Source organism: Micropterus dolomieu, linkage group LG19 (genome assembly GCF_021292245.1).
Source record: "Micropterus dolomieu isolate WLL.071019.BEF.003 ecotype Adirondacks linkage group LG19, ASM2129224v1, whole genome shotgun sequence".
NCBI lineage: Eukaryota > Metazoa > Chordata > Actinopteri > Centrarchiformes > Centrarchidae > Micropterus > Micropterus dolomieu.
Genome location: NC_060168.1, coordinates 29,969,000 through 29,984,609, shown reverse-complemented (window position 1 = coordinate 29,984,609; position 15,610 = coordinate 29,969,000). Strand labels below are relative to the sequence as shown.

The following is a 15,610-nucleotide window of genomic DNA, read 5'->3' as shown; positions in this document are numbered from 1 at the left end:
ATCATCATCAGAGCAGAGGACGTACTTCCTGCGCCAGCTCAGGAAGCTCAACCTGCCAAAGGAGCTGCCTCAACCTCAACCTGCCAAAGGAGCTGTCTGGTTTTGATCTGCAACCAAAAAGGACATGGACAGACTACAACGGACAGTCAGGACTGCAGAAAAGATCTTGGGTGCCAACCTGCCCTCCGTTCAGTACTTTTCCAGAGTGAGGAAACGGGCAGGAAACATCACTGCAGATCCATCTCACCCCAACCTGTTCCAGCTTCTCCCCTCTGGTAGGCGCTACAGAGCACTGTACGCCAAAACCAACAGACTCAGGAAGAGTTTCTTCCCACAGGCCATCACTCTGATGAACAGCTGACTTCTGACTCAGTGTCAGAATCAGTGTCTAATCAGCCACCTGTTTACTGGTTACCACTTATTATTTATTCATCATTCTCTATTTCAGAGCTGTTCATACTGTTAATATTGTTATATATTGTCATGTTGTATATACTGTATACCAAATCTACCGACCTCAAGTACACAACACCAGCACATAATACTTATTTATTCCAGCATCCTTTGCACTGTGCTCATGCTCCTCCTCCTCCGACATGTACATAATAATGATAATATTATGATAATAATAATTTACTCCTGCTCTCTGCTCTATTGTCTCAATCTGTCTATATTGTTTTTGTTTCTGTTTATAGTGTGTATATATTGTGCTCTCTATGCTGTAGCCTGTGTCAACTGTATTTTATTTTATTGTATATTATTTTATAATTGTATTATTGTATGAGTAAGCACATCATGAGCAATGTACAATCCTGAGTCAAATTCCTTGTATGTGTACACATACCTGGCAAATAAAGCTGATTCTGATTCTGAAAAGTATCGAGCCTCTGAAATCTGTCTAAACACTCATCCTTCTTCCACTTCTACGAGTGCAACCTCAAATTGATTTATCTTGAAAATAAGCTGCGAATAAGAAATAATATAAACAAGACAAAACATGATGTGATACACTGATGATTTATTAATGATAAATTGGTGCATGAAGTACTTTAATTCCTGGTGACCCAGATGTGGGAGAAAGGATATTAATGTGTGTCTACGTCTATTCGTGTCATGTTGGCTCAGCCCAGCACCTCTCCATTTCCTCAAGGGGTTTGACTTTGGCTGCTCCTAATTGCAGACATCAGCTGTTATCCCAAATACACACAGACACGCTTTACACTTCACTCTCACAAATATGTTGTGAGGCTGCATCCAATCCAGTGTGTGTGTGTGTGTGTGTGTGTGTGTTTGTGTGTTTATCAGCTCTCCTGCTTTCCACTTGCTGTGTCTCAATTTGTATTTAAACGCTATTTTGAGTGCAGAAGTACATTCACACTTTCAATTATGTTCATGTTTATTAACTTTTAACAAAACTGAACTGAAGTCAAGTGAGCAAACAAGCTGGCAGATATTTTGGAGAGGTCCCGTGTTGCCATTGTCATTTCCGATAAGTGTACAATGTCTGTGTTTGATTTGTATTTGACAATAAACTATCGCAATTCTTACATCGCAAGTAAGTACATAGTGTACACAGTGTACTACATGTAAGTGGAAGTAAGTCTAAGTATCTGAATTTAGACACAGTGCAGGACCGTCAGGATCAGCTGTAAAGGAGGCAGTGACTGTGCAACACACACACAATTGTCACGCACACTTGCATGCAGAGGCTCAGATGGCTTGCTCTCACCCTGAGGCTGCCATTAGCAACATGAACAGTTCGGTTGACCGTTGTTGCTCTCACACACACACACACACACACACACACACACACACACACACACACAAACACACACACACACACAGAGGCAGCTTCTGAACCAGGATGAAGACTCCACCAGCATGTAAAGATTAAAACTACAGTCTTTAAACAAACACACTGATGCTGTTACTTTTGCTATTCCAACATTATGTATGCCAGACATGCTGTATACAATAAAACAAACACAGTAAGGCCAAATTTGGACAGTAAAACTCAGATGCATAGAGTTGAGTTGAGAAAAACCTCAATGAAAGTGTAGCTGGGAATGTAGATTTATGGGGTGATCTGTACTGCGTCTCAGTTTCCCAACTTTTTCCATTTTAGTCTCTGCAGTAAAACACAGCCATGTTGGGTGCTGTCCAGGGGCCTTTGCGGCTAAGCTCAGACCATCTGGGGGCTGAGGTCAGGGTGTGCACACATGGCCAAATTTATCTGCCTGGAACACAAAATTTCATTCAGTTTCACTGCATTGTATGACTACTGCAAACCTTACCTTTCATTTGAAATTTCTTTTTTATTATTATTATTATTATTGTTATTGTTCTGGACAAAATGGACAGCTGAGAATTCTCAAACGTGTAGCACCAGTGTATAATTGCTACTTTTACTTTTACTGGCAGACCACGATCCACCCGGCCCAAACAACCAGACCAGGCACCACGGCGGGTGCAGTGATCGCTCAGAGGAGAGGAAAGAGAGCCAGGAGAGGAGCCATGATGGCCCAACATGGACTTAATTCTATTCCTAAAGATCCAGTTTGGACAAAATGGGACTCAAGTCGACCAAGCAACAGAATTCAGAGGCTGTTGTGTCTACATCATTGTCATGTCATGTCACATGTCCAGACCTGCCCCATCAACATCCTGGTTCGGGCACTCGGCAGGTGGTCCATGTTCTGAGCTGTCAGCGCAAGACTCCGGCAAAATGAGAGGAGGTGGACTTTGTGTTTTACATTGATGATGGTTGGTGCTCAAACACAGTCAGGATGGACTCTGTTTCCCGGGTGTCGGACTGTTTATTGTGAAGATGAAACCATATTATCATCTGGTTGCTGCTGTTTACATTCAACCTAGATGCAAATTCAAAAAATGCACTGCGGAATGTTTGGGGTGTATACGTGTATGTATATACAGTATGGATATAAATCACTGTATATATTGTTTTATTTTATTTTATATGTTACCATATTTTAATATAGGCCTTAACTTAATAATATGTTGTGTGTGTAGCATGAAGGAACTACAAATTTCATTTCATTGTGCAGCCTTGTACCGTATAATGACAAATAAACAACCTTGTATCTTGTTTTCTGTTTTTTCATTTCTATTTGACTGTTTTAATGTTTGGTACTTTGTACAAATAAAATAAACTAGCAGCCTGCTGACTGTAGATATAATTAAAATTGTTGTTTATTTGTGCAACAATTTTGGGAATATCAGGTGTTTTGACCACCTCGCTTTTCTCCAAATTGTGTTACCAACTCCCCAAATATATTATAGCCTTCAACTCATGTCATATGACCAAATCACAATGTTCCCAATCAGATATGTCCAGACAACACTGTTACCCTAGGCTAATTAGCTTGTTGACATGTACCAGTAACATACTCTTAGACAAGTACAAGTACTAAGTAGTAAAATGTCAGAATGCACCAGCAGCAGATATCACATATATCATGTAGTTAGGGTTTGCTTAGTTACATTAGTCAATAAACCAGCGGTGATCAAATCTAGGGGCAGTATGGCGACTAGTGGGACTTCTTACCTTTTTGGTGGAGTGTTAATACTGCTTCTGTGTGAGCCAGACAGCTGAGCAGAAGCAGCATTGCACGCCGTCCATGCCAAATGAGGCCAGCAGATGGACTGACCTAGCTTGTATACAAGAGGACATTACACTGCTCCGCTCACTCCCTCTACATCCACACAGGTGGCAGTGAGGGCTAGGGGTCGTCAGAAATAACATTATTTATATTTAGTTTTATAGATTTTTTTCCTATGTGAGAAATATCCGGGGCTGGTCATAAAACATCTGGAATTGGAAGCCACGCCCAAATACTGACATGTATTTTAATTCAAAAGTGTTTCTCCTGGCAACAAATAGTTAAGGGATTTCTTTTGAGTCATTGATTTGATTTAAAAAATCTCTTGAGCTGATTCCAGAATTACTGTCCATCCAATGAATGAGTGCCATCCTTAAGAAATTCCCTTATACTGGAGGATTTCCAGTAGCTTTTTTGTTTTTTGTTGCATTATCATTCCACATCTCTCTCTCCTCATTTCCTTTCATCTCACTACTGTCATTTATCAAATAAAGGCATAAAATACTCAAATATAAAAAGTAAAAAAATTCTTTTAAACTTACCAGCTTATAAAAGCACATTTTATTTTATTAGTTATTATTAATTATAGTGTTGTTTTACATTCGTATATGTCAGTATCCTAATGACTGATGAGTACCGGCTCATTCCCTGTAAAAAAAAAAAAAAAAAAAAAAAAAGACTTATCAACTCAAAATTTTTTTACGTTTACAAACTGTGTTTCTTTAGATGTCAGGCCTGGATGCGGTTCTTTTGTTTTCCTCTAGGCTGCAATGTGAATTGTGCCTCTATTTTTAGCTCAGCCTCAGTTAGAAGACAAGATATGGCTATTTATAGTCTGAGATCTGTTCACTGTTACACTGCTGAGGCTCAGCCACACACTCACTCACACAAGCATGCACACACGAGCATGTGCATCCTCCCACGCGCACCGGAAGGCATATACTCACACACACTGAGACCAAGGCCGATTTAGGCTCCAACACACACATGTAGTCATTCAGAGGGTATCAGAAGCCTGAAGGTGTTATTCTGCATCAAACTACTGCTGACGGAAAAAAATGTTAGCTGATGTAAGCATTAATGGGCACCACTCACACACACAGACACACACACATGTTCCTGCCTGTCAACTGAATACACGTGCTGGAATGGACACATGTTGAGTGAAAATCCATACAGGCAATGTTTGCTATTCACAAATACAACATACACAACCATAATATATTCATGCATGCATATGTCCATTTTTACACACAAGACTACCCATCCAAGTATCTACACTCACGCAAGCATGCACAGAGCAGGCCTTGTCGTGCTGCAGCACAAATACAGAGGCAGCGCTTGTTCACTAAGTGCCACTCTAAAAGCCCCCAAACCACCTCTCCAGTTCACACTCCAGTGCCCGCTGGAGCCAGCTAATGCTCCCTGTGGAGACGCGCACACACACACACACACACACACACACACACACACAGCTTTGTGTCACTATCTTTGTGGGTACCCGTCCCTGAGACAAAGCATTCCCTAGCCCCTTACCCTAACCTTAACCATCACAACTACATGCCTAACCTTAACCCTTACTCTAACCTTAATCTAATTCTAACCTGGACCCAAAAACCAAGTCTTGACCCTCAAAAAGTCCTCTAACTTGTGAGGTCCCCACAAAGCTCTCAGACCCCACTAGTATGTTGGAATACCATTACACACACAAACACACTTGCTCAGATACCACAGGCAGCTTCCTCCTTAACACAACAGACAAAATACACAGCAGACATGATGCTACAGCTGCAGTTTAGCACACAGCAGTGCAGTCAAACATGGAGGTTGGAGCCCCCCCCCAAAAAAACACAAATACATTTGTTAGACCCAAAGATAAGTAGTACTAAATATGAATATATTTATTGGAGTTATTTCAATGTTATACTAGATGAAAAATGAAAATGTTTTATGAGATGTGAAAGCGCAGCTGCCATATTCACCTATTTTCAGACTACAGTTACTGTAAAAGAGAAGCTTTTGAGAAGTTGGTTACTAAGTCATGTTCAGAAGATGAAAGAGAGAGTCAGATTGGCAGATAAAAGACAAATCTCTGGCAGCAGCAGCAGCAGCAGCAGAAAATGCAACACTGGCCTTGTGTTTCCAAGACACAAACTTCTGAAGATGGACAAGACCCTCTGAGTGATGGCGAAGTTGTTGTTTTCTGTTGGATATATACCTAACCAATCTGGTTGTTTAGAAACGTACTCTGTGGCGCCCTGGTTCCCTCTGGGTTTAAGGTGCTGATTGTGTAATCACAATGGCCCTCGTTGTGTGGCCTATTTTTGTCATGTGTCAAATCTTCTAACTCTATAATAAATGTATGAAATGCCGCCCCCAAAAATAAATGGTACTGTGACGCTGTGGAGTTTTTGACTACTACTGGTTCTATGAGCAATGCTTTGTGTTTATATCGACAAGCTGTGTATTAGGACCTGCATAGACACAAACAAGCACAAGGGTGATTCCTATCGACTGAACGGGGCAGTTTCACAACAAGGTAGAGCATTGAATAAAGCACAGTAGGTAAAGTTTTAACAATCACTAAAAATATCTTCAGGGCAGCTACAGACCACGTTGGAATGTAAACAATCAAAATGATCATTTTCTTATCTGGCAATTCTGTCTGTCAGCACAGATCATAGTCTGAAGTGTGAACTGGCAGCTGGAGAGGTGCCAGATTACCTTCTGGGCACTGCTGAGGTACCCTTGAGTAAGTTCTTATACCTCGCACAGTTGCCCAAGAGAGTAAGGTCGCTCCCTCTACGGAAAATAATTGCCTTGCTCTGCAGAATGTTGCACTTGCACGTTTGACAGTTGATAGCAGTAACGTATGTGATGTGTCAAGAAATGCTGCAAATGTAACAGCAAAAGACAGGGAGGAAGAATTGTAATGTAAACACGTCACAAGTTAACAATGCAGGTTTCAAAACTAGCTCTGCAAATGTTTATGAGGGAAGCGTGTGCAACATGTTTGTTGGGACTCTAGGATATACACAATGTTTTTTTTGGGGCTCAGTCACTTTCTTGCTGAGAGTTAGATGAGAAGATTGATTTCATTCTCATGTATGTGTGTTAAGTATGGAGCTGGAGCCTAGTCAGTGTATGTGTCAGTCAAAACCTCTTCCTGCCACTGCTGGTTCAGTTTCTGTTCCCTGTTTGTGTTTTCATGTCATTAATATTCCGTCACCTTGTGTTTTTTCTCTCTTTCAGTATGAATCAATACTGGGAGTTCTTTGTCTCACATTCTCCATTTAACATTTATTTACTCTTTTTAACAATAAAATGAGCCTAAATGTTCACAAAAAGCATGCTAATAACCAACAAATGAGCCATTAGGACACGTGTGGCTGGATGCTGATGGCTGAGAACAAAACAGCTAACGCACACCTTGCTAAAAGCATTTGACAGGCAGAGAAAAAAAAAAACAAACTAAGTGTTTATGGGGAATATAAAAACACTGTCACAACATTTTTCCCATTTTTATTTATCTGGGAAATTTTCAGCTGAACTACTTTACATTCACACAGCAGGTGAATGTTACATTGAAAGCAAAGATGAACTCAACCAAAACAGAAACAAAGTTTAACACAGCACAGCAGATAAATATATGTATGTGTGTGTGTGTGTGTGTGTGTGTGTGTGTGTGTGTGTGTGTGTGTGTGTGTGTGTGTGTGTGTGTGTGTGTGTGTGTGTGTGTGTGTGTGTACTCACTGCAGCTTTCTATAGTGCATTTATTTTACACTCCACTGCACTGTAGATGTATGAAGAAGAAAGAAGTACCTGTGAACGGTTCACCTGCTGCTCTGGGAAAACAAAATGACTAAGGTAGCTCAGACAAAATGGGAAGAAGAATTGTTTTATTATACACTGTGGTGAAAAAATAAGAAACGACTGTAATGGTGGACTGCTGAATCAATCAGATGAATAGCTGAGGACAGGATGTGAACAAAGCCAGTACAAAGGAAGAGAGGCGATGCTGAAGTAAACACAACATTTTAGATTAGCTGCAGATGATGTAGTGACAGCTGCTGTGTAAAGAATCCAACCAATTTGGGCAGCAGGCCTGTTCACACTGCAGGGTCCGAAACCTGTGAGGAGCTGTGTTTACTCAACAAACATGTTCAGTCTGTAAGAATCTGCCAGAGCTAGTTTCTACAAAGAGTAAACTGATCAGCTGACACAAAGTCTGCGGGGTTCTGCGCCCAGCTCAAGGGTGCCACAGTGGTGGTTGTTGAGGAATCAAGGAGCGCAAAATCTTCACAGCTAGTCTGGGATTCAAACTAGTGGCCAACCATACGATCTGATGGGAAAATACCTAGATGGATTTCAAGTTTTATAAGTAAAAACAGTCTATTTGACCTGAATAACTCATGTCAATTTCTGATACACATTTTGCACAGAACAAGGACTTTGGATCCAGTACACACAGGAAGAATAATTACAGCGAGCAAACCCTATCTCAATGTTCATACGGACACCTGAGTATTATTTTAAAGACAGATTGAAATACTGGGAACCTACAGTGAGAGAAAAAAACTATTTGATCCCCTGCTGATCTTGTACGTTTGCCCACTGACAAAGAAATGATCAGTCTATAATTTTAATGGTAGGCTTATTTGAACAGTGAGAGACAGAATAACAACAAAAATCTGAAAAACTCATGTCAAAAATGTTATAAATTGATGTGCTTTTAATGAGTGAAATAAGTATTTGACCCCTCTGCAAAACATGACTTAGTACTTGGTGGCAAAACCATTGTTGGCAATCACAGAGGTCAGACGTTGGCCACCAAGTTTGCACACATCTCAAGAAGGATGTTATCCCACTCCTCTTTGCAGATCTTCTCCAAATCCTTAAGGTTTTGAGGCTGACATTTGGCAACTCGAACCTTCAGCTCCCTCCACAAATTTTCTATGGGATTAAGGTCTGGAGACTGGCTAGGCCACTCCAGGACCTTTTTTTGGGTCATTGTCATGCTGGAATACCCATCCACGACCCATTTTCAATGCCCTGGCTGAGGGAAGGAGGTCCTCATCCAAGATTTGACGGTACATGGCTCCGTCCATCGTCCCTTTGATGCGGTGAAGTTGTCCTGTCCCCTTAGCAGAAAAACACCCCAAAGCATAATGTTTCCACTTCCATGTTTGACAGTGGGGATGGTGTTTTGGGGGTCATAGGCAGCATTTCTCCTTCTCCAAACACGTTGAGTTGAGTTGATGCCAAAGAGCTCAATTTTTCAACAGTCCCAGTTCTCCTCTGAATCATTCAGATGTTCACTGGATTTCAGTCCTTCACGGCATCGTGTGTTACCGATTGTTTTCTTGTTGGCTATGGTCCCAGCTGCCTTGAGATCATTGACAAGATCCTCCTGTGTAGTTCTGGGCTGATTCCTCACTGTTCACATGATCATTGCAACTCAACGAGGTGAGATCTTGCTTGGAGCCGAGGGAGATTGACTGTTGTTTCTTCCATTTGCGAATAATCGCACCAACTGTTGTCACCTTCTCACCAAGCTGCTTGGCGATGGTCTTGTAGCCCATTCCGGCCTTGTGTAGGTCCCTGACATCCTTGGACAGCTCTTTGGTCTTGGCCATGGTAGAGAGTTTGGAATCTGATTGATTGATTGCGTCTGTGGACAGGTGTCTTTTATAGGAGGTAACAAACGTGATTAGGAGCACTCCCTTTAAGAGTGTGCTCTTAAGTTTTATATTGCTTTTTGAGTCTGTGAGTTTTGGGCAAACTAAGTCATTTTAAGACAACACATTGGACTCTTTGGATGTCCAAAGACACGCTGTTTCGGTTAACTGGTGACTCTAAACTGTCTGTAGGTTTGAATATGGCTGTGAATTGTTGTCCGACTTTATGGGTCAGCCCTATGATTGACTGCCGACCTATCCAGGGCCTGTCCCGCCTCTGGGCCAATGTCACCTGGGATCCGCTCCAGCCACCTGCGACCCTTCAATGGATAAGCGGGTATAGCTCATGGATGAACATTGGACTTCAATATTTTCTGACATTGACACTACGAACAGTGCTATCATAGCGTTAACCTAATTTTTGGCAGAGGATATAAACTTCCCTCAACTGGATCACAACAAACATTCTCTTCCATCAAGGTGTCATTATCTTAAACTTGTACAGGAAAATACTGAAGATGAAACACTAGATTCAACAATAGTGAAAGTAACCACTAGTTAAAGCCTCTAAAGGTGCAGTGCCATCCCAAACAAACGAGAAATCACATTAAAAAAAACTGGAAACTTCTGATCTGATTAGATGATGAGGACACTGAACAGGTTTCTGTTTAGTTTTATTGAAGCCACTCAGTCAGTTCACAGCTGCGCTGACAGATTCTACTGCTGCACTGCAGAAACTCTGCATCTGCTCTGTGAATACTGTGTGTGCCCTGTTGCGTCAAATAAGTTAAAACAACAGTATGAGTAAACACAGATACAAAACAATAAATTATAAACAGAAAATGATGTACAAAACAAGATCATCAACAGGTTAAACATGTTACACATCAAATGTTGGTTTGACAGTGGGCCCATAAAAAAAATCTGAGGTAAACTGAACAATATGAACAGAACGTAGAGGATTATGCTCAGGGTCTGTTCTCAGGCAACAACTAATACTGACAAAGTTAAAGAGGTCTAACAAACACACACACACACACACACACACATTTCAGTTCAGGGTGAAAAATACACAGGCTTTCACATCAACCAAAGTCTCCTACTCCCTCTAGTGGTAGAGAGGTGAAAAATTAAAGCCTCTTTAGGCGCACGCACACACAAACACACACACACACACATCTGTAAGGACGTCACCAAACCTGACATGTGTGGTCCATACATTATCCAGTTTACATTACATTATCCAGTTTCTGATCACAAAGGAAGATTTTACATAAACCCGCTGCTACTTCATATCATATATCACAAGCAAATGGCTCTCAATCTTTTCCAGGGTGAAATAATTGGTAATGTAACTAAGTTTAGTTTTTACATTATCTACATTTTTGGCCAGGTTTCCATAAGGAATAAGAAAATATTTAACTATTAAGAAATACAAAATTGATTCAAAATTGCAGAGAGCATCACCGACAGCAGCTTCACACTATTACTTTGCCATTAATGGTTATTAAAAATAAATACTTAATAGCAGAACAGATTCCAAAAAGCAAGGTTTAATGCCATCACCTGTTTTTAACAACATTTTTCTGTTTCTCCCTAAACTGGCTTTGAAGAGGTGAAAGCAGGTAAAATGTTGTCAGGTTGTGGGATTTTCTTTATTTTCCTTCATCTTGCTAACCTTGAGGACATTTGGTATTTTGGTAACATCTCACACACACACTCTCTGTCTCTCCTGCTGCTCTGCTCCGTCCTGACATTCAGACGGATGGGAAAAGCTAAGCTCCAGCTGAGCAGCTGAATCCCAGCCTCCCTCCCTCTGTTTCACTCGCACAGCAGCTGATACAGCACAATCCAGAGGGAAAGGGGTCAATTTTATGCAAAACATGCTCGTGTAACACGTTCAGGAGTCATATTCAGTCAACAGATGCCACCGTGCTGGAAAAATTATCATAAAGATTTAAATGTCGCTTTTCCTTTCAAAAATATCCTCAATATCTTGCTAATCATGGGAGACACTGTGCTGTGTTCACATAACATGTGATGGATGGATGGAATTTATGCGCAAAATTCCCTTGTTCATGACTTGAAATATTCATATCATCAAAACGGTTGTATGATTACAGAGTTGGACATGTGACATTATACCACCATATCCATTGAATTAGGGTTAAATAATATTGAAAGGCAGACTATAGCTGATGTTGAAGCGTCCATGTTTGTTTGGTTTTCAGGCACTTCTATTTTGTTAAATATCAAGTTGGCTATAACTGAGGTTTCAGAAAAAAAAGTGTCCCCAACATAATAATGAGTTGGATGTTAACATGAACGCTATTTACAAGTCTGACATTTAGTTTGTTCTACTCCTCGGAAGTTGTCTGAATTCTTGTTCAGCGGTGATTGGAGTATAAAATGAAAGGGGTGGGGCTTAATCACAATTATCTTAATCCGCATTCTTAGTTGGCAAAGTTTTGATGATTTGGTCTTTTCCATTAATGCTGACATGTTGAGACATGAAATTATTTTGTCACATAAGGGATAGCTCAATATTCTGGTGGACATCAGGATCCTTTAACCATTCAATAATATTTTTTAAGCTTTAAATATATTGTTAAACATAACAAACTGCTGGAGATGAAGACTTGACTCCAAATCTAAAAAGTAGGTTTGCAGGATAAATATGTTAACTTAAAGAGATAGGAATGACGTACAACCAAAAATGCATATTTTAAAATACACTGACTTTAAAACAGAAATAAAATGTGTAAAAATAAAACGACTTATAGATACAGAAGTGGACATACTTAGTACATGGTACTTTTTTTTTTTCAGTGAAGGGTGGTTCCTCTTTGTAACAAGAAGATACTGAAGCGGCAAACGTTCACTAAACAGACACAAACAATTAAATGCCAGTCCAGTCTACACTATTTTATATCTAAGGAGCAATTTAGTCTCTTATTGTTACCCTCCATCTGTTTCAGTTTATCGTATGAATACCTTCGTCTGTCTTTACATCTCTGCCTCCACCTCTCCCCTCTCCATCTTTCTCTGCTACTCGGCCCTGGAGACATTTTGCATTTACATCACATTACACAGTCTGAGATGATGAGAGCGCTGTGTACCTGTCAGTCTCGATATAGCATTGCTCCTGCCTCCAGGTGAGGAGGAGTCTTAACACACACACACACACACACACACACACACACCAGCCCAACTTCTTATCATCCATACAGACGCACACACACTTTTTGCAGTTAGTTCGGTAATACACGGGCACACTAATGAGAACATGCAATCTTTTCATCATTTTCAATTCAAGTGTCCTTATGTCCTGCTGAGGATCATGGGATATAAGTCAACTTCCCTCACCTCAGACAGCTGAGATAGCCCCCATTCACCTTCAAAACTATTCACCCATAGTCTCTGGTGCTTTTTAAACAATGATCATAAAAAAAATTGCAGTGCAACCTGAAGATTGTCCTTCAGCGGTAAAATGCAGTTAAATGCAGAGTTAAATTTCCATCTCAGCAAGAATCTGTGCTGCTCATTAGCAACACAGCATATAACTGCCAGCTACAGAGTCCTTCATTTTTTCCTGTGTGTCACAAATATTAACATTAATAAGGTCAAGGATTATGTCTAGCCATGTCCACAGTGAAGAAGATCTAACTGCTTTTCCATGGAGCCCAGTATTCCACTAATAATCGGAATAATAGCCAATCAGAATAAAAATGCCTCATGTAATCACCTCTACAGGTTTACCGACCAAATGTATAAATATCCTCTTGCACATCTTTTAGCCTCTTAAACCATTAGCTTTACGCTTTTTCTGGCTTTCTGACATTTTCATACTGTTGCACCAGCAAGCTATTTTTTTTTAGAATTAGTGCTGAAATTACAATAGAAAAGGCCAATAAGCCTTCACTTGTGAAAGGTTACGATGGGAAGATTTTCTCTTTCTTTCCTTACCAATCAGCATCTAAGAACAGAGGGTGTTCTTTGCTGTAAAGATTGTAAAGCCCTTTGAGGCAAATCTGTGATTTTGGACTATATAAATAAAATTACATGACTTGACATTTACTTTCTTTTCCTAGCAATTTTAAAAATCTCACCATACTGGTTTGCACAGGAAATGTATATAGAAAAAAAATTACAGTGTTAAATTAACACTGTGGCCCATCAAAATATTATATTTAATGTCTCTAATGTTGGTTTAAAAACAAAATAACTGATGGTCACTGTGTAGATACATGCTATTTGAGAAGTAGAGGCAGCTTCATTACAACAATACTGTAATCCTTCTAAAGACAGTATTGGTGAAATCCTTGTCATACTGTATATGTTCACACTGCGGTATGTCTTCTTCCGTCCTTCGCTCTTAGCAGCGGGGCTAGTATTTGCCAGGTGGCCCAGTCCCCACAGGCATGATTGTGAGATAGTTGGAGGGCACGTAGCCTCTCTGCCCACCTCTCGCCTCCACCAGACTCCACTCAGGGTTCCCTCGTTTGTCGTGGGGCTCAAGGACACGAACTGGCTCGCCTGACCGAACAGACACTTCATGGTTTCCTCTGGCTTTGAAGTCATAGGCCGCAAACACCTGGAAGAGAGGATGCTGAGTCAAAAACAAGAGTAGAAGTCAGCCATATATATAAGTACAATGTGAGGCTGTAACGCATTCCTTAGCAGAGAAAAAAATGATGAGTTTAGAGGAAAATCAAGCTCTTCTTGTTTGTTATTCTGATATCCTTACTTGAGAGAGGCATCAGAGAAAACGTCATGTCACATAACTCAAAAAGGGTTTATCCTCTGTAAAGTTGCCATTTTAAGTCTCTTAACTCTCAATTTCAGTCATTTGGTGATTACTGTTCTGCGTTTCCCACTTCAGCCTGCTAATGTTGCATTGCGGCTCTCCTTTACCACAGCTGGATCTCCAATGTGAGCATTGAACTGTATAAGTGAAAATTACAGTCTGTGGAGATGAAATATGATTTGGGCACGCCGGCGATTGACTCAGAATTTATACAATACATATTACATACATACATACTTTGCTGTTTGCTAATGATAATCAGCTGTCGCTAATTAATGTTAATTCCCTGAGTAACTTGATAACAGGCCAAATGAAACGTCTCTGTTGTAGTGCTCCCTGCAGCTGGTATCCGTACTCAGTCCACTCTGTAATGCCACTGTACAACCAGAGTGACTTCACTCTAGCTGATCGCATTACTTCAGTTTCAGGAGTCACATTCTCCACTTCATCTTTCATTTATCATACCTTCAAAAGTATTACATGTATAAGCTTAATTACATTTATAATGTAATGCTTTTGAAGGAGGAGCAATTTGTAGAAAATAGATGCGTCAGATAAAGTAGCCTACAGCTGTTATTTCAATGTGTCACATCTTTCATTTAGGTAAATATAAGTATAAAATCGGACTCTGGTACACCCCATATTAGAAAGGAGTGGGGAAAAAAGGGCATCTATTAATAAGGGTGTTATTTACACACTGATATTGATAAATGTTGATGATGAAGTGAGCATGCACGAGATAATGCATGCACACAGGTACAAACAGCAGGTTTACAAAAGAAAGGCCTCTTCTCAGTGAAACTTCTCTGAATAAAGGCTTTAAAAAAAAAAAAAGGTACTGACGTGAACACACAAACACACACACAGACACACGCTAACACATCCACAAATCATTGTAATATTCTCTGAAAAGGTTAAACCCACTAGTTATGTCTTAACAAATCCCATCTCATCACCGCACACACGCACACACGCGCACACGCGCGACAGAATGAAGGCTTCCTAATGAGGCCTGTGTTGGTATGACAGGGAGCCCCTCAGTGCTAATAGCTGAGTTTAGCCGGCTGCTCGGTGTCATTAACAAACCCTTCACCTCAGCTCACCTCTCAGCTACGACATTAGCTCTACCCCGACGGTCTATACCAATTACCATTTAATTAGCATTTTGCCAGGCAGAGACCGAGAAGAAAAAATAAAAAATAGTGAAGTGGCCGTTGCTCTGGGCTGCAGAGTGATTCATGCTGTAAGAGCTGGGAGGATATTTGCTGCAACCATCTTACTGATGGGAATGAAAGAGCCGACGACATGGTGGGGCCACAAATGAGAGAGACGGAGAGTTAGCTGAGACTGCCTGCATTTCTACAGAATCTAGACTGGAATTTATTAATAATATTATTGTTTTGAGGACAGACATGTTGAGAGATCAAAATGTGATCATTTATAACAAATGCTTAAAGCTAAGGCAGCTCTGTGACAATAACTCTTTTGAGAAAATGTGTCTGTTA

General features: G+C 40.4%; 1 protein-coding gene and 1 long non-coding RNA gene across 7 annotated transcripts in view; both read right to left on the bottom strand.

Moving 5' to 3' along the window:
• LOC123957849 overlaps positions 1-3,834 on the bottom strand; it is a 29,444-nt gene extending 25,610 nt beyond the window's left edge. For 2 of the 3 annotated variants that reach the window (XR_006821917.1, XR_006821918.1), the window contains exon 1: positions 3,566-3,832. This is a non-coding gene — a long non-coding RNA (uncharacterized LOC123957849). Of the gene's footprint in view, positions 1-2,055; positions 2,238-3,565 lie in introns of those variants that run through there. The other variant, XR_006821916.1, reaches the window with a different exon arrangement.
• Positions 3,835-9,955: 6,121 nt separating this feature from the next.
• The window catches only part of arhgef37 (Rho guanine nucleotide exchange factor (GEF) 37), a 30,759-nt gene continuing 25,104 nt past the window's right edge, over positions 9,956-15,610 (bottom strand). For all 4 annotated transcript variants that reach the window (XM_046031269.1, XM_046031271.1, XM_046031270.1 and 1 more), the window contains one exon: positions 9,956-13,892. In XM_046031269.1, coding sequence (XP_045887225.1) covers positions 13,686-13,892 — 207 coding nt within the window. In that variant the 3' untranslated portion in view covers positions 9,956-13,685. The remainder of the gene's footprint in view (positions 13,893-15,610) is intronic.